The sequence below is a fragment of the Suricata suricatta genome, chromosome 8 (genome assembly GCF_006229205.1).
Source record: "Suricata suricatta isolate VVHF042 chromosome 8, meerkat_22Aug2017_6uvM2_HiC, whole genome shotgun sequence".
NCBI classification, from domain to species: domain Eukaryota; kingdom Metazoa; phylum Chordata; class Mammalia; order Carnivora; family Herpestidae; genus Suricata; species Suricata suricatta.
In genome coordinates, this window is record NC_043707.1 from 112,488,655 (window position 1) to 112,515,706 (window position 27,052).

A 27,052-nucleotide genomic window follows, 5' to 3' on the forward strand; every position below is an offset into this window, starting at 1 on the left:
GCAGGTTCTGAGCTGTTAGTGCAAAGCCCGTCATGGGGCTTGAACCCTTGATGTGCAAGATCATGACCTGAGACAAAGCTGGATGCTCAACCCACTGAGCCATTCAGGCATCCCACTATCTGGACTTTAAACTCTATCTCATCAATTCAGAGTTTACTGAGATCTACCTGGTTTTCTCTTTCACACATTATGGCTTGTAATCTCTTTCAAGGCAGTAAGCTGGGCAATCAGACAATTCACCTCATTTATGTCTTGCCTCTCAGGGTGAACTGTCCCTTCTCATCTGATGTCCAGTATCTTGGAGACCACTGTTTCATCTTGTCCAGTGCTTTTAGCTGTTTCAAGCAGAAGAGAAAATCTTATCCTTGTTACTCCATCATGGTCAGACGTGGACATTTGTATCTGTATCTGTATTTTATTTTATTTTATGAGAGACAGCATGAGCAAGGGAGGGGCAGAGAGAGGGGTGAGGGACAGAGGATCCAAAGCAGGCTCTGTCCTGACAGCAGTGAGCCTGATGCAGGGCTTTGACTCATTAACTTCGAGATCATGCCATGAGCTGAAGTCTGACACTCAACCAGCTGAGCCACCAGGCTCCCCTGTATCTGTATTTTAAAAATAAATTACTCATATAATTAAGATGCAGTCACTCCAGCGCTAGTCAGAAAGTTAACATTTGAGGACCATTGCCCTAACCCTGTATTCAATGATCTTTAGTAATCATATACCTTTGTTTCTTTGCTTTTCTAGTTCCCTAAGTTCTGAATATTTTCTCCTCCTTTGTTTTCCTTCCAAATCTTAAAGATATTTTAGAGTTTAATCAAAATGCTATCTCCTCCTCAGAGTAGCAAGGCCTCCACCCCTCTGCTGAAAAAATCATTCTTTCTGAAGTGCTTCCATAGGAAATTCATTACATTTAAGAAATCACAGTAGTTGTTTTATTCTCCCTCTTAGAATTGTTTACTCCTCTGTAAGATTCCTAAGGCCACTTTGTCTTCTTTGCACAAAGTAGGTATTACATAGTATCCTAAAGAATGAAGGAAGGCCTTCAAAGCAAAAAACTAAGTAGTGGAACAGAGCAGCCAGGAGAGAACATCTTAGCATTTGCATAAGGTGGTTTTAAAGTCTTGTTTGGGTTAGTGAACAGGTTTCATCTTGCTTGGTGGATCTGATTGAATGCTGTGTTGATGAGGGTTCTGAGGCCACATCTTGACTCTATGAGAAAGCTAGCCATTAGATAACAAAATGGAACACTGGGGAGCCTGGGAGGCTCAGTTGGCTGCGCATCCGACTTCGGCTCATGGCATGATCTCTGGGTTCATGAGTTCGAGCCCACACCAGGCTCCCTGCTGTCAGGCCAGAGCCTGCTTCAGATCCTCTGTTCCCCTTTCTCTCTGCCCTTCCTCCTCTTTCTCTCTCTCCCTCCCTCCCTCTCTGTCTCTCAAAAATAAACATTTTAAAAAATGTTGGAATGTCTAAGGTATTTTGATAGTTTTGGCTAAAGGAATGCTATATTTCAAAACAATAGCTGGTAAGTACATAACATGCCAGGCAGTGTTTGCATGATGCATGTATCAACTAATTTACTTCCCCTGACAATGCATTGAGGTAAGTTCTATCAATATGTCCATTTTTTTAGGGAAACTAAGGCACAGAGAGGTTAAGAAACTTGCTCAAGTCACACAGCTGGTAATTCTGGCTCTAGAGGCTGTGCTTTTTGTTATTCTGTCTTCATGTTGAACATTTACTCTTTCAGAAAAATGGAGGTAGTTAGCCAACCCTTCTATACCTTTATAGTATGGAAGGGACAAACAGAATAAATTTGTTGCTTGTTAATATGGTAATGATCCAAACTTCCCAACTTTGACACTATATTAGAACGATTTATTTTTCATGATTCTTACAGTTATGTCTGATCCTTTGTGTTTTATTCTTTAGGGTCCCTTGCCAGCTCCATTTTTGACCCACTCAGGTATCTTGTGGGTGCTTCAGGAGGAGTCTATGCTCTGATGGGAGGCTATTTTATGAATGTTCTAGTGGTAAGAACTTTGGGAATGGAATCTATGGACTTTTTCCTTTTAAATGATAACTGTTATTTGGGAATCACGGTATCTGCATTTATCAGTATTTACTGAGCACTCATCTTCCTTCTTGGCACCAGAATTTTTCTTTCATCTTTTATCTTTAATTTCCCGATCCCTAAATGATGAGTAAAAAAATTAATCAAAAAACAGAAAGTCAAAATCTGACTTTTACAAAATCTATTTTTACAGTTATCTGTTAATGGTTTCATATACATCCTTTCAGACCTTTTTTTCTTTTTTTTTAATGTTTATTTTGGAGAGAAGGGGTGGGAGAGGGGCGGAAATGGGGAGACAGAGGATCTGAAGTGGGCTCGGTGCTGATAGTAGAGAGCCTGATGTGGGGCTCAATCTCATGAACCTTGGGATAATGACCTGAGTTGAAGTCCGATGCTTAGCTGAGTCACCCAGGTGCCCCTCAAACCTTTCTGTGTATGTATTCAAAATCCTGTTGGGGCGCCTAGGTCGGGCAAGTGTCTGACTTTGGCTCACGTCATGATCTTGTGGTTCGTGGGTTTGAGCCCCGCATCAGGTTCTGTGCTGACAGCTCAGAGCCTGGAGCCTGTTTCAGATTTCTGTGTCTCCCTCTCTCTCTGTCCCTCCCCTGTTCACACTCTGTCTCAAAAATAAATAAATATTAATAACAAATCCTAAAAAAAAAAATCCTGCCAACATTAAGGCTACAAAAATGGATCCACTCTTAAAGATATTGTACATCTTAATGTAGAAATGATCTTGACCCCATCCACCCACATCAGCTCACAGAAATCCACTTCAATCTGTTCCAGTGTTCCACTGTGCACTGTTAGCTGAATCCTGATTTAATCCTTCAGTGAAAAAAAATTGAGGTGACTGCAGCCTTTCACACTTGTGATAATGCTGAAAGAATATTCTCGCACATTTATCTTTTTGTATTTGGGTCTTTTTTGGTAGGATAAATTCCTAGAAGTGGATTTATTGGATAAAGCCTTTACATTTCCATAGATAAATGCTAAATTTCCTTCCAAACGTTGGCAGAAAGAGAATCTTAAGCAGGCTTCATGTTCAATGTGGAGCCCAGTGCGGGGCTCTACCCAACAGCCCTGAGATCATGATGTGAGCTCGAATCAAGAGTCAGATGCTCGGCCAACTAAGTGACCAAGGCGCCCTGCCAACCACTTTTTAAAACAGCCTAGTGTTAAATCCTGACTAGTTGTCAACCCATTAAGCACGTAGGTATACTTTAAAAATACCCCAGGAGGAAAAATATGAAGCAGTTATAAAACTATTCCAAAAATATAAGTCATTTAGAAAAGTGTTTTCAAACTTTGGGTTGCAATCCCAGTAGTGGTTTGAATATAGTTTAAGAGATTGTGACCAAAAATTAAACAAAAAGAGGGGCATCTGGCTGGCTCAGTTGTTAGAGCATGCAACTCAAACTTAGGGTCATGAGTTCAAGCCCCATGTTGGGCATGGAGCCTATTTGGAAAAAAAAATAAACAAAAATTTAAAAATTAAAAAAAATTTCAGTATATATCATGTGTAACACTGTTTAATTTATGTGTATCCTGGATTTTTATGTCGGTTGTTTCTTACTGTAGGTTGTGACCACAACAGTTCAAAAATAATTGATTTAGAATAAATATGGGTATTTCAGTATCTCTACTCTTTGGGAAGAGAGTTAATAACATGAAAGGGAAGGGAGAGGTAACTCAGTAAATTAAAGTGGAGCCATCTTTCTGACTCAGCAGTTATTTGGTAACACAGGAAGGTACTGTAAGCTGGATTGAGATTATTCAAAACTAAAACTTTATCTTTTATTTATTATTTATTTATTTATTTAAAATATTTTTTAATGTTTATTTATTACTGAGAGACAGAGAGAGACAGAGCATGAGCATGGAAGAGGCAGAGAGAGAGGGAGATACAGAATCCGAAGCAGGCTCCAGGCTTCAAGCTGTCAGCACAGAGCCTGACGCAGGGCTTGAACTCACAATCTGGGAGATCATGACCTGAGCTGAAGTTGGACGCTTAACTGACTGAGCCACCCAGGTGCCCCCAAAACTTTATATTTTAAAACAATATTTTAAATTTTGGGGACATTATCTAAAAAAATTAAGGTAATACTCCAAGTTTAGTTAAGTTTTAGCTAAACCCCTATTTGGAAAGAGGATAAAGCATCAAATGAATATTAACAAAAAAAAATCATATTTCACCAAACTTAGTTTGACAGCATCCGTCTATCAAATCTCTATCTTTGACATGTTAAGTGTTGATTTCATATTATTTATATTTAGATTCTTTGATACTAATTCAATTACGTCTAGTTTATATCACAGAATTAAATGTCATGTTTCATTTTGTTCTCCAAAGTGCACCAGCATTGTACTTCCCAAAACTGGGCTCTTGCCACATTGCTTTGTTTTGTAAATATTGGAAACTCAAACTCTAGACAAAAAAGTAGATGTAGAGAGAGCATAGTTGGGGTTTCACTTGCCAATATACAGCTCATATTGTGACTATTATTATTTATCTCTTTGCAAGAATTTTCGAGAAATGATTCCTGCTTTTGGAATTGTCAGACTACTGATTATCATCGTCATAAGTAAGTTTATTTTGTGAACACTTCGCACCTTACGTTTTACTGGTTTGACCTCCAGGAGGCCTCACGTTTCCTAAACACTGGCATGGAGTGACAGTTGTGGCTCCCTTGCCTTAAGCAAAAAGGTAAATGGAGGAGTTTTCACAGAGCCCCATGGGTGGTTTTTAGAGGCTCCTCAGTAATGAGGTTTTGCTTTTTGTTTCTTTCTGGAGTGGGGGAAGTCAAGAGTCAGATACTTTGTCTACTTCAACCACAATAGCTTCTTTTCTATTTATACACTGGATTTTTCTCATTCATACATTGGATTCTGTATATGATTTTGTCTGAGAAGGGGAAGCTTGAAAACCACTGACCTAATCTGTCAATTTCTAAATTCTCAGATTGAAAAAAAACAAACAACAAAAAAACCCACAAACTGATCTAGGATCCAAACATGGAGTGTTGGCTGCGGGCTGAAGACAGGAGCAGGGAGTGAAGGATTTGAGAGGTCAGGGACCCAGCACGGTGCTGGATGTGGTGTTTGGAATCTCCAAGATGTATAATAGAGAATTACATGCTGAAGAAATTTAGGAAGAGAGCTCAGTCTGGAGTGGAGGTGGACATTTTAGCTGAGTCTGAACATGGCGGGGGGGGGGGGGGGGGGACACTCTGGGTGGATGACAAAGGAGCCAAGGCGGCTGGGGCCTTGTGTTTCTGAACCGGCTCTGGCTGAAGCCGAAGCTACACAGGGGGTGTGGGGAGAAGGCAGACCCTGGGGTCAGACTGTAGGCTCAGACCTGGTGGCCAAGATGGAGGTGACACTTGATAAAACCTAAGATTTGGGCCTTCCGCATGGTAGGCAAACATGGTTCTGCTAATTGGGATCAAGAGTTCAATTATCCACATTGCTGGGAACAGGGCCAGCTACCTCTGAGGAAAGAGACTAAATCCAATTTACAGACAGTTTAGCTGTAAAAACAAGATTTCATCCTGAGAGCAGATAAGTGGCTTGTTTGCAGCTTACGCATACTCTGCGTACTGTTTTTGTCCATAAGAAATTGAAAACGTGAGGGAAAGTTGTGAGCACAGAAAGGAGAGCATATGCCTGGGGCCACTGAGGAGAGTCACCGTGGAGCACAGCGGTCACCTGAGCTGTTGAGTGTCACTATCATGACCACGGGACAAGTCCCATGACCAAAAAAAAAAAAAAAGTTGTTTCACACAAGTTACCTGGTTTTCAATCTGTTTCTTTTAGGTAATTATGAATGACTTTGTAAAATGAACCTCAAACCCTTGATGGGGAAATGGTTTTAATACTCTTCAATGCTGGAGTAAAAACCCTTTCCTTATGCACAGGGAATCTCCAAAAATAGTTTATGTAACATTGTGTCCTTCCTGAGGTGAGTAATAAAGCCGCTTCTTTATCTTACAGAGTAGGTAAGAGCCGCTAATGTTAACCCTTCCCTCCCTCCTGGCACGCTTCATTACTAAAGGTTCTTGGCCTGGTTTGCCTACTATTAAAGATGAGAAAAGTTAACAACATACGCCAGATTATAAAACACAAGTACATTAAAAATTTTTTTTAAACATTTATTTGTTTTTGAGGGAGAGAGAGAGACAGAGTGCCAACTGGGGAGGGGCAGGGGGGAGGGAGACACAGAATCTGAAGCAGGCTCCAGGCTCTGAGCTGTCAGCCCAGAGGCCAATTTGGGGCTCAAACCCACGAACCGTGAGATCATGACTTGAGCCAAAGTCGGACGCTAAACCAACTGAGCCACCCAGGCACCCCAACACAAGTACATTTTTATTTTAAACACGTTTCCTTGGGAAAATGTGTAGTTTTTATAAAAATGCTAATAAAATGGTAAATATCATTCTTAATTGTGAAGGACAAGTGGCCTGGCCTTAAGAACCTTCCTTCATGAAAGCATTATTGGTTGGCTATGTCTCCTAACAAAGCAACTGAGCTTCCCTTTGGAAAAAAGAAATCTCACATTTTCACTCTTCAAAAAATCCATATAAAGGCAACTCTCTTAGAATCAGTGACAAATTTTTAGTAAGGACAATGGACTTGGTTTATTGGAATGAGGGCTTCTTTTCTGATGGGAAGACATGTGTCAGTGTAGAGACTGCAGCGGGGCAGAAGCAAACTTCTCTAGGAAGCAGAAAGAGCCAGGCAGAGATCTGCAGAAGGACAGGGTCGGAGAGAAACAGATTGGAGAAACTGACATGCTAAGAGTTACAAAAGCTTTTTGCGAGGAGGCCTCCTCCTGTGGCAGACTAGACCGAGGAACGGTTTCCAGATAAGTCAGCCCCCTCCTCCAGTGGTTTTCTTGGACTTTCCTAGTTCTCTGTTATTTACAAGGGATTAAGAAATTCAAATGATTGCAAATAGGACACAGCCACATTTATCCAGCATTTTGTGTCATAGTCATTTATAGTTAAATTGAATACTTCCTCGACCTCAATTCCTGTCTAGTCACTTGAAGGTTGATCAATACGGTATTGAAAGGGGAGCTAGGCAGAACACATGGTCCTGATGCTATTTTCCCAAAGGCAAGGACTGGGTCTTTCTATCTCCGAGGACACGCTAGTTCACTAAATGGAGCACAGGGAGTTGGGGGATGGGTGTGGAATGTGACCATTGCATGAGATGTTTCCAAGTGCAGGGCACATGGAGGGTGGACTTCTTCCAGGCCGAGAAACCCCAGAAGCTCCTTTTGCATCACGGATCTGACTTATTTGAAGAGTGCCTAAGTTCTGGGCTCTCACTCTTCCACTGGAAAATGTGGACTCATTTCCTTCCTTGGCCTGATTGGTGGTCCTTAGAGGCAGTTTGTACGGTGGGTGAGGGGGGAGCCTCCGTAGCCAGACTTCTTAAGGTTCAAACCCTGCCCTTGCCTCTGAGCTGTGTGGCCTTGGACAAGTACTCAACTTCTGTGTTTTGTTTCCTTACATATAAGATGCCACGGTAATTCCTCACGTGGATTGCAGCAATGTCAGTCATGTAGGTGGTCTTCCTGTCCCTGGCCTTGCTCCTTTACACTCTTTCCTATCATAGCAGCCAGAAGGATCTTTTAAAAGCAGAAGCTGGATCATATCACTCCTGTGCTCAAAAGCTTTCAAAGGTTTCCTACCACTTGGAGTCAAAGTCCTTACACTGGCTCATAAAGCCCTTCCGTGATTTGTCCCCCACTCCTCACCTATCATTTTATCCCAAACTGAAGTCTAGAATAACGTGGAGGTCTTGTTAAAACTGATTTCTGAGCCCCATCTTCTGAGTTTCTGGTTCAACAAGTCTGGGGTGGGTCTGAGAATTTTAATTTCTAGTAAGTTCCCGGGCGAATGTTACAGCTGCTCTCGAGGGGCAGGGAATCACACTTTGAAAACCACCCATCCAGGTCCATTTCTTGTCGCACAGACTTTGCACTTGCTCTTCCCTCTGCTTGGAAGACTCTTCCTTCAGATATTAGCATGGCTTGCTCTCTTATCTCCGTCAAATGTCATATTCTCAGTGAGACTGTCCCTGACTCTTAAAAAGTACACCCTACTCCCAGCATTCCTAATCCTCCTTGCTCTCCTTGCATTTTCTCCGTAGTACTTACCACCATTTGATGTACTGTATGTTTCACTTATTTGTGTGCCTCCCCCACTAGACTGTCAGATCAGTGAGGCAGTATCTCTACCACCTTCTCCGGCACAGAGAAGATAACCAATAAATACTTGTGGGATGAATACATCTGTAAAATGGGATAATGATGTACTTATTCCATAGAGTTGTTGTGAGGATTAGTGAATTAATACTCCTAAAGCTCTTACTACAGAACCTGACACAGAGTGAGTCTCAATCAGTGTTAGCTGCTATCATTGTCAGCAGGGAATCAAAAACATCTGGCGCATCGTTGTGGTGATTCTGGGGCTTCATCAGGTTGTTTTTCTTTCTAGTTGTGTCGGATATGGGATTTGCTCTCTACAGAAGGTTCTTTGTCTCTGCAAATGGGTTACCGGTGAGTTCAGTTTATTATTATTATTTTAAGTTTATTTATTTTGAGAGGGGTGAGGGGTGGAGAGAAAGGGGAGAGAGAATCTCTTGTCAGCGCAGAGCCCGACTCGGGGCTCCATCTCACGAACTCGTGAGATCATGACCTGAGCCGAAATCAGGAGTCAGACGGTCAACCGGCCGAGCCACCCAGGCACCACCAGTTTATTATTTTTTAAGCGAAAAGTGTTTATCAATAGCCTAAAAGGGTCCTCAAATGGGGGCAACAATTCTATGATTTAGGGCAGCCAAATTTAGTTAAGCAAATTCCTGAGGACATCAGGCTGTTGGATTGTCCTTTTCATTTAACTCGCTCAGAACCCTGCCCGCAGCTCTACTTCTCTGCACTGCCCTACCTACTGGTGGCCGCTGGTAGCCAAACAGGGGAGAAGGGATTTCACTGCTTGCGGAGAATAAAAAGCAGATTGAAAACAGCACAGAAAATCTGGGTCTGGATGAATTTGCAATACAAAGAAAACTGACAAAGATTTCCAGTTTTGTGGTGATAAGTCTTTGAATTTGGTAGTTTGTTTGCATATTCGACTGTGTACATTATCTATGTTTTCGTTCTGACATTCCATTTACGTGGGGTCAGGGAGCGCTCCTACAGGGTCCCTTGTGGCAACGCAGCACACTCGGCATTATGTAGAACCGTCCCAGGTGTGATGGCGACAGAGGATGAGGAACACGGCTCTGTCTTGTGTGCTCGGGACTTGATGAAATGACACGTTTTAGCTTTGTATGCTTTTAGAACGTCTCTCTGTGCACATCAAGCTTTGTGTCTCTTTGGCCTCACCTCCTTGTTGTTCAGGCTTTTAAGGCTTGACTCTGGTTTGACTCTGAAGGTGCTTGTTTTTTAGTAAAAGAGATGCAATTGAAATATGCAATTAGCATTTTCTTCACTTATTTCTGTTTTGCCCCCTTTCCTCCCAAGGTGTCTTTTGCGGCCCACTTTGCAGGTGGATTCGCTGGAATGTCCATAGGTTACACTGTGTTTAGCTGCTTTGATAAGGCCCTGCTGAAGGATCCGAGATTTTGGATCGCAATCGCAGCTTATTCAGTTTATGTCTTATTTGCTGTGTTTTTCAACATTTTCCTGTCCCCAGCAAACTGACCTGCCTCCAATATAAACCAAGTAATGAAAAGAGCCATCTGGGAAAAAACTGAAGTCTACGAAGAGACAGAGAAGTCCTCACAAATGCTAACAGTTTTATAAAGAGGTCAAAACACAATGGAAGTCATTGGTTACAAAGACTGTTTCCAAAAGGAGTCAGGGTTTAGGGAAGGGGCTCCTGAATGCGGAGGGAGGGAAAAGGAAGAGAGAAAAGGGCAGGGATAGAAAAAGCAGGGATTGGCTCTTTCCAGACATGCGCTGTGCCTTGTTTGTATCCTCTAAAAGTGACTTGGTCTTCTTGGAGTATATATTGTAGAGACTGCTTGATAGAATCCATAAATACTGTACCGTGCTGATAATAAAAACTTTTCATACCTGTGCCAGACTATTGATAATCTTTCAGTCACCATTGGGGTGGATAGATCACTGTTTGAGATGCTTTATATACATTATTGCTAATCTTTTCAACAACTCAGAAAGGTGGCTAATTATTCTGTATCTAGAGAGGACGACATGGAAACTCATTAGAAAAATCAAGTAACTTGTCTAAGAAGGAGCAGGATTTGAAGGTTGGTAATGACTCGAAAGCCCACACTCTCCTCCCTTACTGGTCTAATGACGCTGTGTCCCCAAATACTTAAAGTTGAGAGCACTGTGCATGGTAGAAACACCTTATAAAGTCTTCTGGACTGCTAGTTTAAACTTCTAGAAGTGTGACTAGGATTCCAAGGGACCTAGAACTAGCTTTCTTGTGCACCATGGCCACCTGGACTCTTGGCATTCTCATCCATAAGATTTTCATCCTTTCCATGGCTGCTGGCTCTCCTGGGAATGGGTAGAATTTGTTTACAAAAAGCAAAATGTCATATCAAAGCTGAGAAGCCTGTCTCCCTTCCTAGTATAGAAACCGGATTGGTGGCCATTTTTTAATTTATTTTTGTTAACATTTATTTATTTTTGAGAGAGAGAGACAGAGAGCAAGCAGGGGAGGGGCAGATAGAGAAGGAGACACAGAATCCAAAGCAGGCTGTGCTGTCGGTTCAGAGCCTGATGCGGGGCTCGAACTAGCAAACCCTGAGATCATGACCTGGGCTTAAGTTGAGACACTTAACTGACAGAGCCACCCAGGCGCCCCTGATTGTTGGCCTTTCTTTTTCCAAAATGGTAGTTTGGGGCCCTCTGAACACAAGAAACACATTTTTTTCTTGGATCATTGACATGTTTCATTATTTATTAAAGTTTTCTAATGCTTATTTATTTTTGAGAGAGAGAGAGACAGAGGTGAGTGGGGGAGGGGTAGAGAGAGAGAGGGAGACACAGACTCCGAAGCAGGCTCCAGGCTCTGCACTGTCATCACAGAGTCCAACACAGGCCATGAACCCACGAACCGTGAGATCGTGACCTGCCCTGAAGTCGGACACTGGACAGACGGAGCCACCCAGGTGACCCGACGTGTTTCACTTATAAACACCTATCTAAACACACTGCTGTATTCTGAAAGGAAGATTCATACTTCCTTACATATACTGAGAAAAGTATTTCAGCATTTCGAGAAACAATGATCTGAGATTTGTTAGAAACATGTTTTTTGAGTATGAGAATATGCATGTGTTTTTGCTTCAACAAAGATTTGAACAAGGACTTAAAAGCTAAGAGTCCCTTTTACCTTCCCATCCCAGACCGTGTTCTTTCCCCTTGGTGATGACCGCTGTCAACAGCTGGGTGTGTATTCTCACAGACCTTTTTCTATCCAGGGTGTGCAGAAAGGGAAATGGATTTTAGTTGATGCCTGATTACTGAATGGCACTGAACCTGCTCTGTACCCCCAAAGGGACAAGTTCAGAGAACAAGTTGAAAATGACTGTGATTTAACTTCTAAGGACAATTTGCTTCTCAGATTTACCTCGACTAAGGTTTGGGTTAATCTCTCCATTTTGGCTAATTAAATATACATATGAAATGCATGTTATAACAAGATAAATGAGATTATGCTACATGGATTGTTCAGTAACTTGTTTTACAGTGTGACGTAGAGACCCTATTCTCTGAGTTGCTGAGTGATAAAGTTGTACTCTAGTTATTTAACCACGTCTGTGCTGGACACTGACGTTGTTGCTGATTTTGTACTATTATCTACAGCGCTATGTGAACTTCCTAGTACATGCAGTGTGTCTCTGAGGATGTTTGCTGAATGAATATTTTGAACATCCAGAAGCAGAAATGCTATGTTAATTTTGATAGATTTTTTGGGTGGCTCAGTTGGTTGAGTGTCTTGACTCTCAAACTCAGCTCAGGTTTTTGTTTTTTGTTTTTAGGTTTACTTATTTATTTTGAGAGAGAGAGAGAGAGAGAGAGAGAGCGAGCGAGCGAGCAAGTGGGGAAGGGGTGGAGAGAGAGGAAGAGAGAGGGAATCCCAAGCAGGCTCTGCACCACCAGTGCAAAGCCCGATGCGGGGGTGGAACTCACGAACTGTGAGTTATGATCTCCAAGTCAGATGCTTAACTGACCGAGCCACCCAGGTACCCCCTGAACTCAGCTCAGGCTTTGAGCTTAGGGTCGTGAATTGTTGGATATGGAGCCTACTTAAAATAACTACAAGAAACAAAATAACAAGAAACTGTCTTTTAAGTAGCTGTATCCATTTATATTCTGATTGACAGTACATGACAGTAACAGATTCCTTCCACTTTTGCCAAGAGCAGGTATATGTCTTTGAAATATTTGCATTTTGGGGCACCTGGGTGGCTCAGTTGGTTAAGCATTGGACTTCTGCTCAGGTCATGGTCTCATGGTTGGTGAGTTTGAGCCCTGCATTGGGCTTTCTGCTGTCAGCCCAGAGCCTGCTTCAGATCCTCTGACTCCCTCTCTCTGCCCCACCCTGCTTGTGTTTTTTTTCTCTCTCTCTAAAATGAAACACTAAAATAAAAAAGCCAATGTCTAAGAAAATTTACATTTTTGATAGTTAAAAACATACTTCATTTAAATTTGTATTTAATAATGAGGTTTAGTGTTTTTCAAGTTTATTAATTATTACACATATGATGTAAGTTATATAACATATAAATATGAATATATATGTATAATTTTCCCCCCTATGAAATAGTTCCATTTAATGTGAAAACTGTTAGTTGGCAAAGAAGCCCAGAAAAGGGGCACCTGGCTTGCTCAGTTGGTAGATTATGTGACTCCTGATCTTTGGCTTATAAATTTAAATCCCTTGCTAGGGCGTAGAGATTATTTAAAAATAAAAAAATCTTAAAAAAAAAAAATCCCAGTGAAGAAATAGTCCTCTGTCATGGCCAACCTATCAGGTCACTAGCTCTGAAGAGAGACCTTTAATGACCTAAATGGAAATGTAATTGTAACAGAAAACTAGGCAGAGAAACAGAATTCATTTAACTATGAAATTGGACATGACCCATTGATTATTAAGATTGATGACTAAGAAGTTATTATTTAGACAGAAAGACTTCTTGGTACCAGCAACATTGTTCACATAACCAAAAACAGTGATCTCTAATTTCCCCAGGAGACAAAACTACTGTAAAAAAAAAAAAAAGTACATAAAAACCTGGTGTTTTAAATTTAACGTCTCTGAATTATAAAGGAACCATCTATTCAGCTTAATTTGGGACTCATAACTGTAGTCTTCTAAACTGTTGTGTTATTAGAAATATTAAAATATTCCTTATCTGTCCTGTCCCATAAAGTAGTCCCTAGTCACGTGAAGCTTTTAAATTTTAGTTAAAATTAAATAAGATAAAAAAAATTCACAGACACAGCACAAGTGCCCAGTGGCTATACATAGCTAGTGGCTTACCGTCCTGGACAATGCAGAGTTAATTTCAACATCATTGCAAAAGTTCTATTGGATGCAGCTGACTTAGAAGAAGGAGGCGCACAAATGTTTTAGCTGATGGCTGACTCCACGCGCTGAACTGAACTTGCTCCCCACCTGCAAAGGGTCACATTCAGAGAACGAGCATGATCTGCTTCTCAGGTTTATCTAAACAGGTTTGTTAATCTCTGTTTTAGCAAATTAAGAGAGAGTTGTTTGAAATGTTTTTATTTTTTGGTTTTGAATTCTATGGGATTGAATCTATGTATACTAGTATTCATGTCATTTGCTGTGAAAGCTTCAGAACCAAAGACTTGTAGCTGAAAAAGGTACTGCTCCTTCTTTCAGGAAATTCTATGCTCTTGTCCCTTAAGGAAAAAAACCCAACATATCCTTTTTTGTGATTATAAAAGTAAAGTGCTCATGGTAGAAACAAACTAAAATATGTATTATAAAAAGTTAAGTCAATTGTAATCACACTACCCAGAGATAATCATAGTTAATATCTTGATGAATATCCTTCTAGGCTTTTTTGGATGCATCTCTACCTACAAAAAATATGTAATTATGGGGTCATGCTATTCTATTTTATAAACTGAAACAATTTATCAAATGTCTTTGTACATATTTATCATTTTTATTGGTTGAATAGTACCATACCATGGATGTACTGTTATAATGTGCAGTAATGTCTTTCTTGTATTGGTATTTTGGACATTTTCAATTTGTGATTATTATAAACAACATGAATAATACCATTGCTTACACTTGGAAGTGTTCTGGATTATTGGATCAAAGAATATTATTAACAAATAAAGCTAAATAGAAATTTTCTCTATCTCAGGAATACAACTAAATTTTAGAAAGTTGATGGTTTTGAATCTTTTCAACTGTAGGTTTTAGAAAAGGAACTAAAGACTTTCGAACTAATTGTTTAAAAAGCCCAAACTATCACTCACTATTTGACATACCTAATTTAAATAAACTTTTGAGAGGAAACCAGATGATTTCAAATGTGCAAAGAAGAAAAAGAACAGTTTAATAGAATAGGAGCTGACTTTAGAGCTACACTGATTTTTTTTAATGTTTACTTATTTCTGAGAGAGAGAGACAGACAGAGACAGAGATAGCATGAGAGGGAATGGGGCAGAGAGAGAAGGAGACACAAAATCCAAAGCAGGCTCCAGGCTCTGAGCTGTCTGTCAGCACAGAGCCCGGTGCAGGACTCGAACCCACCAACTATGAGATCATGACCTGACCTGAAGTCAGATGCTTAACTGACTAAGCCACCCAGGCATCCCGCTGCTGGTTGAGTTTTGATGCCAGTTTTAATGCAGTTTCAGTGGCATGACCTTAGGTAAGTTAAGGTGTGCCTCAGTTTCCTCAATCTGTAAAACGGAGAAACAATATATCTCCTTCATAAGATTTTTATGATGAACATATCGTGTAGCTATAGTATCCCAGAGTTTTATTTGCTTATGTAACATTTCCGTTTATATGAAGGATATAGCATTTATACTGATATATATTTTTCAATTTAATTTCTTCTTCAAAATTTTATTTAAATTCTAGTTAGTTAACATACAGTGCAACATTGATTTCAATAGACATAGACCGATATTTTAAATGTGATGAAAACATTCCCTCTTTTTAATTTTTCCTGTGGGATATATTTCATCTTCGATACCCTAATATATCCACCTTAGTATGAAATGTACTATCTGATAGGGGCGCCTGGGTGGCTCAGTTGGTTAAGCCTCCGACTTTGGCTCAGGTCAGATCTCACATTCATGGGTTCGAGCCCCGCGTTAGGCTCTGTGCTGACAGCTAGCTCAGAGCCTGGAGCCTGCTTCCGGTTCTGTGTCTCCTTCTCTCTCTGCCCCTCCCCCTCTGATGCTCTGTCTCTCTGTATCAAAAATAAATAAAACATTAAAAAAAAATTAAAAAAAAAAGAAATGTACTATCTGATAATCTAAGCATCTGAATTATGATTTACCCACCTGCTCTTTCCTCAAAAGCAAGATATGTGTCTTAAATAGGTTAAATATTGTTACAATGAAAGTATCTATAATAGACCACCACATCAGCTATCTGTTTCAAGAAATATCTGATAACATTCTGGTAGTACAAAAATAGCTGGTAATTTCTGAAGTTCATTTTATGATAAAAATTTTTCATTGATAATTAAGAATTTTATGAATATTCACAAATATTACTGAAGTTTCTGATTTCTGAAACTACCTCACAGCTGTCAGAAAGCAACCAGAAGTTAGACATTTTAATGTGGATTAAAAAACAAATCTAAATTCCTATAGCAAGAGCCAGATCCTTTTCCTCTAGTTTCATTAAATTTGGATCTTACTGAATTATGAAATGAAACACATTCATTTGCCTTTGTGTGTAAATGAGATTTAAAAATCACTGACTTTGGGTGCCAGGGTGGCTCAGTTGGTTGAGCGTCCGTCCGACTTCGGCTCAGGTCATGATCTCACAGTTTGTGGGTTTGAGCCCTGCCATCATGCTCTGTGCTGATCTCTAGCTCAGGGCCTGGAGTCTGCTTCAGATTCTGTGTCTCTTTCTCCTTCTGCTCTCTCTTCCCCTGTTCACGCTCTATCTGTCTTGGTCTCTCAAAAATAAATAAATATAAGAAAAGATAAAAATCACTGACTTTGGTAATAATTAGAAAAATTTTAAAAATATTTGTTTATTTTTGAGCAAGAAAGAGACAGAGTATGAGCTAGGGAGGAGCAGAGAGAGAGAGACGGAGACGGGGCTCGAACTCACGAACAGTGAGATCATGACCTGAGCTGAAGTCAGATGGTCAACCAACTGAGCCACCCAGGCACCCCCTCCTTATGATTTTTATATAATCTTAATAAGTAGGTTTTTAAGATCATGTCAGTAGTTCTAGCTTCAGCTAACAAGGACAGGACTCCTTTCCTATAGGGAATCCTACAGTGCTACCCTTTATTATTATTATTTTTAAAATTTTTATTTACTTAAGTAATCTCTACACCCAATGTGGGGCTCAAACTCATGACCCAGAGATCAAGAGTCGCATGCTGTCCTGACTGAGCCAGCCAGACACCCCTATCTACAGTTCCATTCTTCACAGAGAATATATACAACCCCTCCTCCAGGTAGGTATCTTTTTTTCCCTTTCTTTTGTTGTATTATGAGGTCTAAACGTAAGTGATTTAAACTGATATCCTAAATATATTCTTGATAAGATCATCACAGATCTCTTGGGAAAAAAGTAAAGCAACCAGCACAACTAAAAGAGCGATATTTTGTTCATGTTTTGGCCATAGGTTTGCTTTACAAGATAGCATGCCCTTCAGGACGGAAGAATGTATCTGCCTCCTATTTGACCGCGTTCAGAGCTAAGATGGCCGACTAAACAAACATGGGGAAATGGAATTTCCTTGGAGGCATCCTGGAGGAAGTTCACATCCACTCCACCATAATTGGAAAGGTCTGGCTCACTATCCTGTTCATATTTCGAATGCTTGTTCTGGGGGCGGCAGCTGAAGATGTCTGGAATGATGAGCAGTCTAGCTTCATCTGTAATACAGAACAGCCCGGCTGCAGAAATGTATGCTACGACCAGGCCTTTCCCATCTCTCTCATTAGATACTGGATTTTGCAGGTGGTATTTGTGTCTTCACCATCCCTGGTCTACATGGGTCATGCTTTGTACCGGCTGAAAGTTCTGGAGAAAGAGAGGCAGAGGAAGAAAGCTCAGCTGAGAGGGGCACTGAAGGGGGCGGAGTGTGAAATGCCCTGGGACAGGCGGAGATTGGCGCAAGAACTTTGTCAGCTGGAACAGAGGAAACTAAGCAAAGCCCCACTCAGGGGAACCTTGCTTTGCACTTACGTGATACACATTCTCACTCGCTCTGTGGTCGAGGTTGGGTTCATGATCGGACAGTACCTTTTATATGGGTTTCATTTAGAGCCTTTATTTAAATGCCACAGCCACCCGTGTCCAAATATAATTGATTGTTTTGTCTCAAGACCAACAGAAAAGACAATATTCCTGTTATTTATGCAGTCTATAGCCACTGTTTCACTTTTCCTAAATATTTTAGAAATTTTCCACCTAGGTTTTAAGAAGATTAAAAGAGGGCTTTGGAAACGATCTAGATTGAAGGATGAGCACAATGAATTCTTTGTAAACAAGTCAAAACAAAATCTTGCCAAATATCAGAGCACATCTGCAAATTCACTGAAGAGACTCTCATCTGCACCTGATTATTATCTGATGCTAGAAAGACAAACACACACAGCAGTGCGCCCTAGTTTAAATTCACCTGCATTTCAGGCAGATCCTGACCATCACAGTGGAAACGATGAAAAATGCACTTTGGATGAACAAAAAACTATACTTTCAAATGAGATGTGCACACTTAGCGCTACCTGTAGTCATCTTCAACACATCAGCTCATGTAATAATGAAGACAGTCATGAAATATTTAGAAAAGAAGTGGGTAACCCATTAAAGGAAAAGAGAGAAATCAATGGCAAAGACAGCAAAAGGAACCACTACTCTAGAGGTGACTGTTCTATTCCAGGTGGTGCCATAGACCCGGAAACAGCTTTCTCTCTGCCAGCTAACTCTGCCTGGAAACAGACATGGCTTAGTGCTACCTGGGGTCCCTCTAGAGAAGGTGAAAATTGGGCATCACCTCCTAAAGGAAATCTCAAGGGCCAGTTCAGAGAGGGCACAATCCCAACCCTTCGATCTTCCAAGGGAGGCTGCCAACCACTTGATATTCCAGACACTCCTGATTCTTTGGGACAGTTGTCCTTTGAATCTGATTTGATCAGAAGCTGCAACAATCCTACTGCTTGCCCTCCAAATCATTTAGCGCTGCTGAGAAACAACCTTACTGGTAGGCGGGCTCCCACAGACCTTCAGATCTGAATAGCTGTTGGCTTCTAGACATCCTGCATATTATGTTATCATAGATGTAGCCTCGTGGTGGTGGAACTGGCAAAACAAATAAGGGCAGCTCTAAGGATGGGCTGTTTAGGCAGACAATTGCAAACCCACTTCAAAAAAGAGAAACTCATTAATTCTAAATGGTGATGGGGCAGTTTTAAATTCATGGACAGTTACCAAATCAGGATTACTTTTTCACAGGCTCCCTTTAGAATTCGTGAAAACTGATTCTGGGAATGTCACGTTCAGAAGCGAGGCTTAATGGTTTGTAACTACGTTTTTCCTTGATGGGAGCACAGCCTTAGGAGACTGTCCTTGTTCTACATAATTCTCCCCTTTAGTTACTAATCTTTTATTTCTGGACAATGATTAAATTGTTTGTCCCTTCGACTTAATTTTGTTTCCTTATATAGACTGTAGTCTGATGTCCTTTGAGTATAATCATAATGTTGCTTTCTAGTAAATAAAATCTTTAAAAGATTGGTGGCTTTTAAAACATCGTGATTGAATGTCCAGATTGAGTTGTATCTCCTCATTCCCTACTCCTCTTACCTTGACACTTTACTAACAGCTACCTTACAGGGATAGTGTGAGAATTAAAATAAGAAACGTGTTTAGTACAGTGCCAGGTACACAGAAAGCGCTCAAAAGTGTTATTAGCTAGTTATAGCTCACCCTCCAGAGGCCCAAATCAAGCTGCCCACAAAAACAAACTGCAAATGTAAAAGCTGGAGCCGAAACATACGATTACAAGCACTCTTCTCAAGCCACTGGAAATCCAAGGGTCGCCCTGCGTCGGTCGTGCACACCTTTTCAGGACGAAAGCTAAAAAGCCAGCACATATAGGTTACCACACCTAATTAGGCCCCAGTTGAGACAGGTCCGCTCCACACCGCTGTCGGGAAACGCCACCCAGCTAAAGTCCCAAGGCTCCCAGACTCCGCAGGCCCCGCCCCCAAGCGCCACGCCTATCTCTGGCCCCACCTGGACACCCATTCCTAGTTACCAAAACCTTGCCTCTCGCTAGGCAACCGAATTGCTGCGAGGACCGGAAGAGGAAGGAGAGTTGTTGAGCCGGGAGCAGAGAGGCGGGCGTACGCAGCCTCCCTCGGCTTAGCCCACTATGGGGCACTCAGAGCGTCCTGGTCGCCATGAAAACAGGCCACACCCCCACGATCTCAGTCCGTGGTTCGCAAGTGCGCAGGTGCGCGGGCCCTTCCGCGCATGAGCAGTGCTGCTCAGAGCCCGCCAGCCACGGTCTCGAGCGCCAGCTACGCCGCTGCCGCTGTCACTATGGCCCATTACAAAGTGAGGGGGGCGCGGCGTGGCTGGGGGCGTGCGGGCGGTAGCTAGCCGCTGGTCGGCTCCGGGTGGGAGTGGGGGCGCGCGCTCAGATTTTGGGGGCCTGCGGTAGCGAGGCGGAGGTGGGGTTGCCGGACTCCCAGCGCCTTCTTCCTGCTCCGGCCCCTGGGCTTCGGCTACTGACCCGCGGTATCTTCTCAGGCCGCCGACTCGAAGCGCGAGCAGTTCCGGAGGTACTTGGAGAAGTCGGGGGTGCTGGACACGCTGACCAAGGGTGAGCATGGGCTAGGAGAGGGTTCCTCGTGTCCACGTCGTGCACCTCGGCGCTGCGCCCCTGACGGGCCGAGGCGTGGGAAAGGAGGGAGAACAGGTGGGACCTGTCTGGGGTCCAACAAAGTGGACCTCGGGGTTCGGCAGGGACTGGCGCACGTCTGGCTGCTGGCTGTCGGACGCCGCTCCAGTGGGGTAGCTTTGCTCACGCTACCACTCTCCAGGCGGGGAGTGAAACTCCTGCAGCTGTTGCAAAGTCCCTCCAACTTCCGTTGCTTTGCCTGGAGTGGCCACAGCGAGCATGTTTGGTAAAGACCTTGAGGTCCCAACTCCTCCCTCCTTACAGTTTTTGGGGACTCACAATTATGTAAAGAAACATTTTCCTTCGAAAAAAGGGCAAGTGGGAAAATTACCAGATTTCAAAGCTATGAAATAAGTGACCTCAGCCCCCAAAGTAGGCGATTCATAAGTCAATTTGGCTGTGGTTTTTCAACCCCGGTTTGGTAGGCTATATCAATTCCTACCGTGTGCAGATTCCATAAGTAGAATTACAGTTTAAAGAGCTTGAGGGCACATAAAAATGGTTATATTGTTTTCACTTTTAAAAATAGAAGCTGTTACACTGTATCTCTTTCGGGGGTGGGCGATTTCAAGACCTAAAATGAGTAAGGAGCTTGAAACTGGAGAGTTCCAAGAGATTGTTGGGGGTACCGCTTATGTCATTAGCTCAGCAAAAATATGAATGCCTGCTATGCATCATTCAGCTCATTGGCTAGGACTTGCCAAGGTGTAGAACAGAAGAGCTGTCAGGAATAAAGACCAGGGTCCACATGAGAAGCGTCTGGGAAAGAAAGAATTTAGTAACTGCTTTTTGGCCAGAAGCAAAAGTTAGGAGACAATTCTGGGAGAATAACAACTTTGGGTCTTAGCAGAAAGCAGGGCTTTTAATTCCCATTCATGGGCTGGTAAGTTTGAATTGCTGCCTAGGTCAGATTCAGGTACTAGTTTCCCTATCTCTTCGCAATTATACTTCAGACATCACAGGAGTATTCTATGAAAGTGCTGTGCTCTTTCCTTTCTTGAAGTGTCATAGATGGTTGGAATTTCATTGGCCCTCTCTCCCCCCACTTTAAAAAATTCCGTGGGTTCATTTCTTTCAATTATTTAACCATTTTATTCAAGGCACTGGGGATACAGCAGCGGGGAAAAAAAAAAGTCCCTGCTCTAAATGAGCTTGTATTCTAGTTGGGGGAGATGTAATAAATGCATAGTGCCAGCCATTGTCAAGTGCTTTGAAAAATAAACATAGCAAAGGAGGGGCGCTTGGGTGGCTCGGTTGAGTGTCTGACTTTTGATTATGGCTCAGATCGTGATCTCAGGGTTGTGGGATTGAGCCCTGTGTTGGGCTCTGTGCTGAGCGTGGAGCTGCTTAAGATTCTCATCCTCTTTCTCTTTCTCTTTTACTCTCCCTCTCTCTCTCTCTCCTTCCTACCCTCTCCCTCCCTCTGCCCATCTTCCTGCTTGCATTCTCTCTCTCTAAACAAAACACCAAAAAACACCAAACACAGCAAAGGAGATAAAGATCAATGGATGTGTCGTTTCACAAGGGGTGGTGGTTACTTCTCTCTTAAGTAACCTTTGAGTAGAGATCTGAATGAAATGTGATGTCAAGAGTTCCAGGAAGTGCAAGGAGGCTAGAGTGGCTGGACAAAATAAAAGAATGTTAAAAGGTAGGGAAGTGACCTTGGTGGGAGGTAACTGAAGATGTACAGCCTTGCGCCATACATGGATCTTCCCTCATGAGACTGGAAACCGCTGAAGGCGTCTATTCCCTTGCTTCCATCTACTGGCATCTAACTCCTTAACCACTGTAGGCTTCCAGTCTCCTAAATAGTATCAGACCACTTAACATAGTACCTACTGATGGAACCTATTTAAAAAATTTTTTTTTAGCTTCAAACATATGTACTTTACACGTATTTAATTTAGAATTTTCATCCGGCTTATTTCCAAGAGATCTGAAATTGCTTCTAACATTAAAAACTGTATGGCTAAAGATAAAGATAAGTCATTTGGAAAAAGAGGCATCTGAGTTATTTTGAGTACCATTTCAACCTCTAAAATTCCTGGCTGCTAAGGCAAAAAGAGAAACGCGGGGTATGGAGTTCTTGTCGTCTAATTAGAAGGAAGTATATTTCATCTATGGAAAAGCACAGGAAACTTGCCATTTACATTATGTTCTGTAATTATCAGCCTTGTAGTGCCACTGACAAATTTAGAAGCTGAAAGAAACGGGGTGGGGAACAAGAGGTAGAAAAGGTAAAGAGTATTCATGTCTTAAAAAGTTAGCTGGCAGAGATCAGTGGAAGAAGAAACACGTTTGACTATGTTATTGAAAGAAAAACACTGAAAAGGAGAGGGGAGAGAGAGGGGGGCGGTGATGTATGAAGTATACCGACTGCTCAAAAACATTGTTGCAAGTACACTCAGAAGGGTAACTATCGGAACTCAGTGCTGGTTGTTAAAAGTCACTGCCATTTGATTTTTTTCTGTCTGTATTATTTTGATGAGTTATTAAAGCTAAAAAACTAAAAAAGGAAGTGTGTTGTCTTAGAACAGTGTCTTGGGGGGGTAGAGAGGGACATTTTTTTGTGTGCAGTTAAATTTTTTGGCTTTTGTCCCTTTTCAAAGGGTTCTGTGCACCAAAAAATTTAACTGCTGGTGTATAGAGATTTATATCTGAGTAGTAAATCCTAGGAGGAATTCATTCAATAGAAGAGGAACAAGGCAGTGCTGATGTAAGCTTCTGGATATGAACTGAAGTATATATTTTAATGTTGATTTACGCATGTTGATTACTGGTGAAGTTTTTGGTTGGTTATTTAGCATGTTGTGTCTGAAGCTTTATTCTTGAAGCATGTTTTCAATTCAAAGCTTCTTCCAGGAATTATCATAGCCCTGCTGATTCTCTCCAAAAGTTTTCATAAATTTATCTTTGTTTTCACCCCTCCATCACTCACTCTAGTGCAGGTTACTACCTTTTCCAGCTGGATCACCACATCTGCCTCTTAAACTGCTCTTCCTGCCTTTATCCTTGTCCCACCCGGCAACTTTCACACAGCAGTCAGGAGTGATCCTGTCACTCTCCTGCTTGAAACTGTTTAATAATATGCCTGCTGTTCTTAGGATCAAAGTCCAACTGAACTTGCAGGATCCTCCCTGGTTGGCCTCCTGACCACCTTGCCAGCTTCCTTTCCTGCCACATGGTTCGCAGCTCCGTCTAGCCATACTTGAATTTTCAGTTCCTCAATATGTTGTTCTCTTGCCCTCCCCACCCCCTTACCTTCCCATTTTATCTGACACCCTCAAAGCCTAGGTCTCTTACTTCCCCTTGTTAGGAAGCCTCCCTTAGGGTCCTAGGCGAGTAGGTAGGTGTTCTCCCAGTGTTCCCATAATCCATCCCGTATCACCGCTTGATGCTTTTTTTTGGTCTAGTCCTTTGCTTATTTTTTGCACTAGACTATGAATTTGTTGAGAACAGGGTGATAATCTGCTGTGTGTCTCATGGCATGGCCATCCTGGTAAGGAGCTTGGTGTATAAAAGGCACTTAATACTTACTGGACTATGGAATATAATTTCAGTCATTCAAATTTAAGACTTTAATTATTGCTTTTTTCTGCTTTTTGATTTGCAGTATTGGTAGCCTTATATGAAGAACCAGAGAAACCTAATAGTGCTTTGGAGTATCCTTTTCATCTTTCAAGTCAGAAAAAGGACTTATTTTTGGAACTCTTTTTCACATAGATAATATTTAAAATATTTTAAATGATTGAAAAAGCTACTTTAAGTTTTGCGATGAAGATCTCTGGGTAAATGTCGGTGGAAAGGCGCGGTGATTGTGATCAGAGACAGTGATACTACTCTGAGCTATTTCATTTGTTTCATTCAGCTCAAGTAAATTCTTAACTTTGATATTAGTTTTTTAAAGCATCACTTAGGAGCTACTACCCCAGAAAATCCAGAAATAGAGCTGCTTCGCCTAGAATTGGCAGAAATGAAAGAGAAATATGAAGCTATTGTAGAAGAAAATAAAAAACTGAAAACAAAGGTAAATAAATGTTTTAAAAGCATTCGTACTAAAAATAATTTTAACTTTAATGATTATAAGCTCAGAACCTCACTAAAACAGATAGCGGGGGGGGGGGGGGAGGAGAAATGATCTCAATTAACTGCAAGGCTGAACTGAACTGTCAAGAAAACCACAGACAAATTGTTAGTAAGACAAGCACAGTGTAGTCAAGAAGAGGTTCTTAGGAACCTGCATCAAGAAAAACCTGAGAATGTCAGTTAGTACTGCTTATGAGTGAATGGAAATTTGGGGGAGTCCTAAGCAGTTGATGTAAGTAGGTCAGTGTAGGGTCACTGCTTTGTGACTGGCGCCTCTTAGAGTTGTGCAGTGTGCAATTTGCACGGTCCTATTGTGGCGGCCCTATAATGTGTTAATGTGTCAATTTGTTTGCACTGAATTTTGTCTATCACTGAAGTTCTTTGTTTAAATTCTTGTGAGAATCTTCATAAACTTCAAATTAGTCATCTCTAAGCCCTTGAGGTTTTACCAATTCTGAATCACATACTTTACATTACTCTAGGCATTCTCGTCACGTGATTTATCTTCTCAACAACTTTGCGACATAAGTGAGACAGGGACATGGACCATTTTGTAGGTGAGGGAACTAGAGCATAGCGAAGTCTGTCTTCTCACATCTGACAGCTAATTGGAACAATCTACATCTTAGCCTAGTGTTCTTACAGAGGACCACAGCTTAGCACAATAGAAAATGCAGTGTCGTAAGTTATTCAAGATTCCACAACACAAACACTAGTTAACTCTTTGGAATCTTTTAAGTCAGACATGAGCTGTTTTTCTTTGAGCAGCTAGATTAATATACGTTACATTATTCTTTTTTTCTGCTTTTTGAGAGGAAGTTCAGTAAACCTTTGGTAAAGAGGAAGAAAGTTAGTTACCTTATCAGAAGCCACAGAACCTTTGGGAAGATAGAGATAGATTATTGCCTATCAAGTATTTGAGCAGTGCGGTATGAACTGGAATTCAATTTTGGTTTCCCAGTAATTTTAAAGGTTTATACAAAAAAGGGTTTTCATTAGACTTGATTGCATTAAATCTTAAATCGTGTTAATCTTAAATGGCTTTAAAAGGATAGGATATTCCTATAAAGGTACTGATTCAATAATTAAATAAAGTACAATAGTTAACTTGTTTCGTTACTATTAAGTTTTTTACCCAATTTAGAAAAAAATTCACCTAAACTCCTCTGTCTTTGCCCTATAGCTTGCTCAGTATGAACCACCTCAGGAGGAGAAGCGTGCTGAATAGGATTCTTCTCAATTGAAAAGACACTGAAACAATGGTTTTGTATGACTTGAATAGTTTGTATAGTATATAATCTTTTCTGAACAGATGCTATAGAACTCTTTTAATATGTTGAATTCACCAACCACACTTTAACTGTTATAAACACATATACTTAGAACCACCAATAAAAACTCAATGTAACTTTCTTTGGGTCTTAAAAGCAGGAGAATCCAAAGTGAATCCTGAAAAAAAATAATGTAAACATAGCCATCTCATGCATTACCTTAAAAGACATTCTGTTTATTAGTCTGACTAGGAATGACGGTACTGGTTGTATTTTAGCCAAGGAAGTTCAGCATGGAGCCGTTCCTTGCTTTCATTCAGGATATGAGCACAGGTACAATCATTCTTTAAAATGAAGAGGACACGGTCGTTTATATCGTCTGTAGGCAGCTGGAAAGGTCTGTGTGACAAGAAGATGCTCTGCCACGGGTTCCCATGAATCTTCTGCTCTTATTTGTATAACGCGGAACAAATAACTCTTCTTTGCCACCACTTTGCCTTACATCACCGTGCGTGTGCTAGTGTGAACTCTGACACCGCGGTCCTTCTATGCAATCATGCCCTGCCCGGTAATGTGGCCTTGCTTTGCTCTGTGCTTCAGTGGGTCCCAGGTGCACATCGGCCCGTGCTGTCTGTCAACTTGCTATTGTAGCAGTTACCCTGAGTGTAATTTATAATAACTTCAAGCAGGATCACACTGTCCCCCTGCCTTACCTCGTTGCTTAGCTGAGCACAGAACAGAAGCAATCTAGAATTCTGGGTTCACGCACAAGCTGGGACAAGAAGGGGAATGAGCCATATATCGTGGAAGACTATAGTCTGCGGGTATAATTATATAGTGCTTCCTCCCCCAACGTATTTTTCTAGCCTTGAATTCATTTTATCTTCATTATCCCTGTGAAGTAGGTAGGGCAAGTATGAGGGGAGGTTGGGTGCTGAATTTTTAGGCCAAAGACTGATATTAATACAAATTATTTACTAACTGTAGAACCTTGGGCACATCAGTTAACTGCTCGGAGATTCACTTTCCTCATCTGTTAAATGAGAACAGTCTCTGTGCTGCCTACCTCACAGGGTTGTTGTGAGGGTCAAATGGAATGTATGTGAAAGATCTGTAAATGGTAAAGCACTATATTCTTGTTTGTTAGTCCTTTTCCTTTCTTTTGGAAGACCTACAGTCAGATGTTTCATTTTATTGATCACTTATTGTCCTTACTGATTTACTGACATTATTAAGAGTCCCTATTTAATATATTCTAACCCTAGACTGTCTTCATTAAGAGTTCTAGGTCATATATTCTAACCCTATTGCTAGAGAACCCATATTTACGCTTTGGTCAAAACACATGTAACAAAACAAAGCGAACCGATTTTAACTAGCAGAAGCGTCAGCACTTGCTGGAAACTGACCAAGCTAATTATAAGGGCATTTTAATCAGTCATGTTGGCAAGAATGTGGCAATGG

The 27,052-nt window shown here is 41.3% G+C and overlaps 3 protein-coding genes and 1 long non-coding RNA gene across 7 annotated transcripts in view; 3 read left to right on the forward strand and 1 right to left on the reverse strand.

Annotated features, from left to right (window-relative positions):
- RHBDL2 (rhomboid like 2) overlaps positions 1-10,172 on the forward strand; it is a 54,109-nt gene extending 43,937 nt beyond the window's left edge. For 2 of the 3 annotated variants that reach the window (XM_029947172.1, XM_029947173.1), the window contains 4 exons: positions 1,939-2,039; positions 4,605-4,665; positions 8,587-8,648; positions 9,615-10,172. In XM_029947172.1, the coding sequence (XP_029803032.1) occupies positions 1,939-2,039; positions 4,605-4,665; positions 8,587-8,648; positions 9,615-9,794 (404 nt within the window). In that variant the 3' untranslated portion in view covers positions 9,795-10,172. The remainder of the gene's footprint in view (positions 1-1,938; positions 2,040-4,604; positions 4,666-8,586; positions 8,649-9,614) is intronic. The other variant, XM_029947174.1, reaches the window with a different exon arrangement.
- On the reverse strand, positions 6,446-16,095 carry LOC115298414. Its single transcript, XR_003911730.1, has 3 exons — positions 16,059-16,095; positions 13,615-13,749; positions 6,446-6,825 (listed from the first exon to the last, which is right to left on the reverse strand). It is a non-coding gene; the product is annotated as an uncharacterized LOC115298414 (long non-coding RNA).
- An 852-nt stretch (positions 16,096-16,947) lies between these two features.
- GJA9 (gap junction protein alpha 9) lies at positions 16,948-19,001 on the forward strand. Its single transcript, XM_029947171.1, has one exon. The coding sequence runs from the start codon at positions 17,039-17,041 to the stop codon at positions 18,557-18,559; it is 1,521 nt and encodes a 506-aa protein (XP_029803031.1). The 5' UTR covers positions 16,948-17,038; the 3' UTR covers positions 18,560-19,001.
- A 679-nt stretch (positions 19,002-19,680) lies between these two features.
- MYCBP (MYC binding protein) lies at positions 19,681-26,727 on the forward strand. Of its 2 annotated transcripts, none has more exons than XM_029947176.1 (5): positions 19,681-19,781; positions 20,081-20,153; positions 23,845-23,893; positions 24,129-24,258; positions 25,501-26,727. In XM_029947176.1, the coding sequence occupies exons 1-5, from the start codon at positions 19,701-19,703 to the stop codon at positions 25,543-25,545; spliced, it is 378 nt and encodes a 125-aa protein (XP_029803036.1). In that variant the 5' UTR covers positions 19,681-19,700; the 3' UTR covers positions 25,546-26,727. The 2 variants fall into 2 exon arrangements, with proteins under 2 accessions (XP_029803036.1, XP_029803035.1); XM_029947175.1 differs by lacking the exon at positions 19,681-19,781 and adding an exon at positions 19,793-19,885.
- The last annotated feature ends 325 nt before the right edge of the window (positions 26,728-27,052 follow it).

Excerpts from the sequence above, each read along its gene's own strand:
- MYCBP (XM_029947175.1), top strand. The coding sequence starts at position 19,802 with ATGAGCAGTGCTGCTCAGAGCCCGCCAGCCACGGTCTCGAGCGCCAGC. Across the intron at positions 23,894-24,128 it reads AAACCTAATAGTGCTTTGGA|TTTTTTAAAGCATCACTTAG; the intron begins GTATCCTTTTCA and ends CTTTGATATTAG. Across the intron at positions 24,259-25,500 it reads ATAAAAAACTGAAAACAAAG|CTTGCTCAGTATGAACCACC; the intron begins GTAAATAAATGT and ends TTTGCCCTATAG.
- GJA9 (XM_029947171.1), top strand. The coding sequence starts at position 17,039 with ATGGGGAAATGGAATTTCCTTGGAGGCATCCTGGAGGAAGTTCACATC.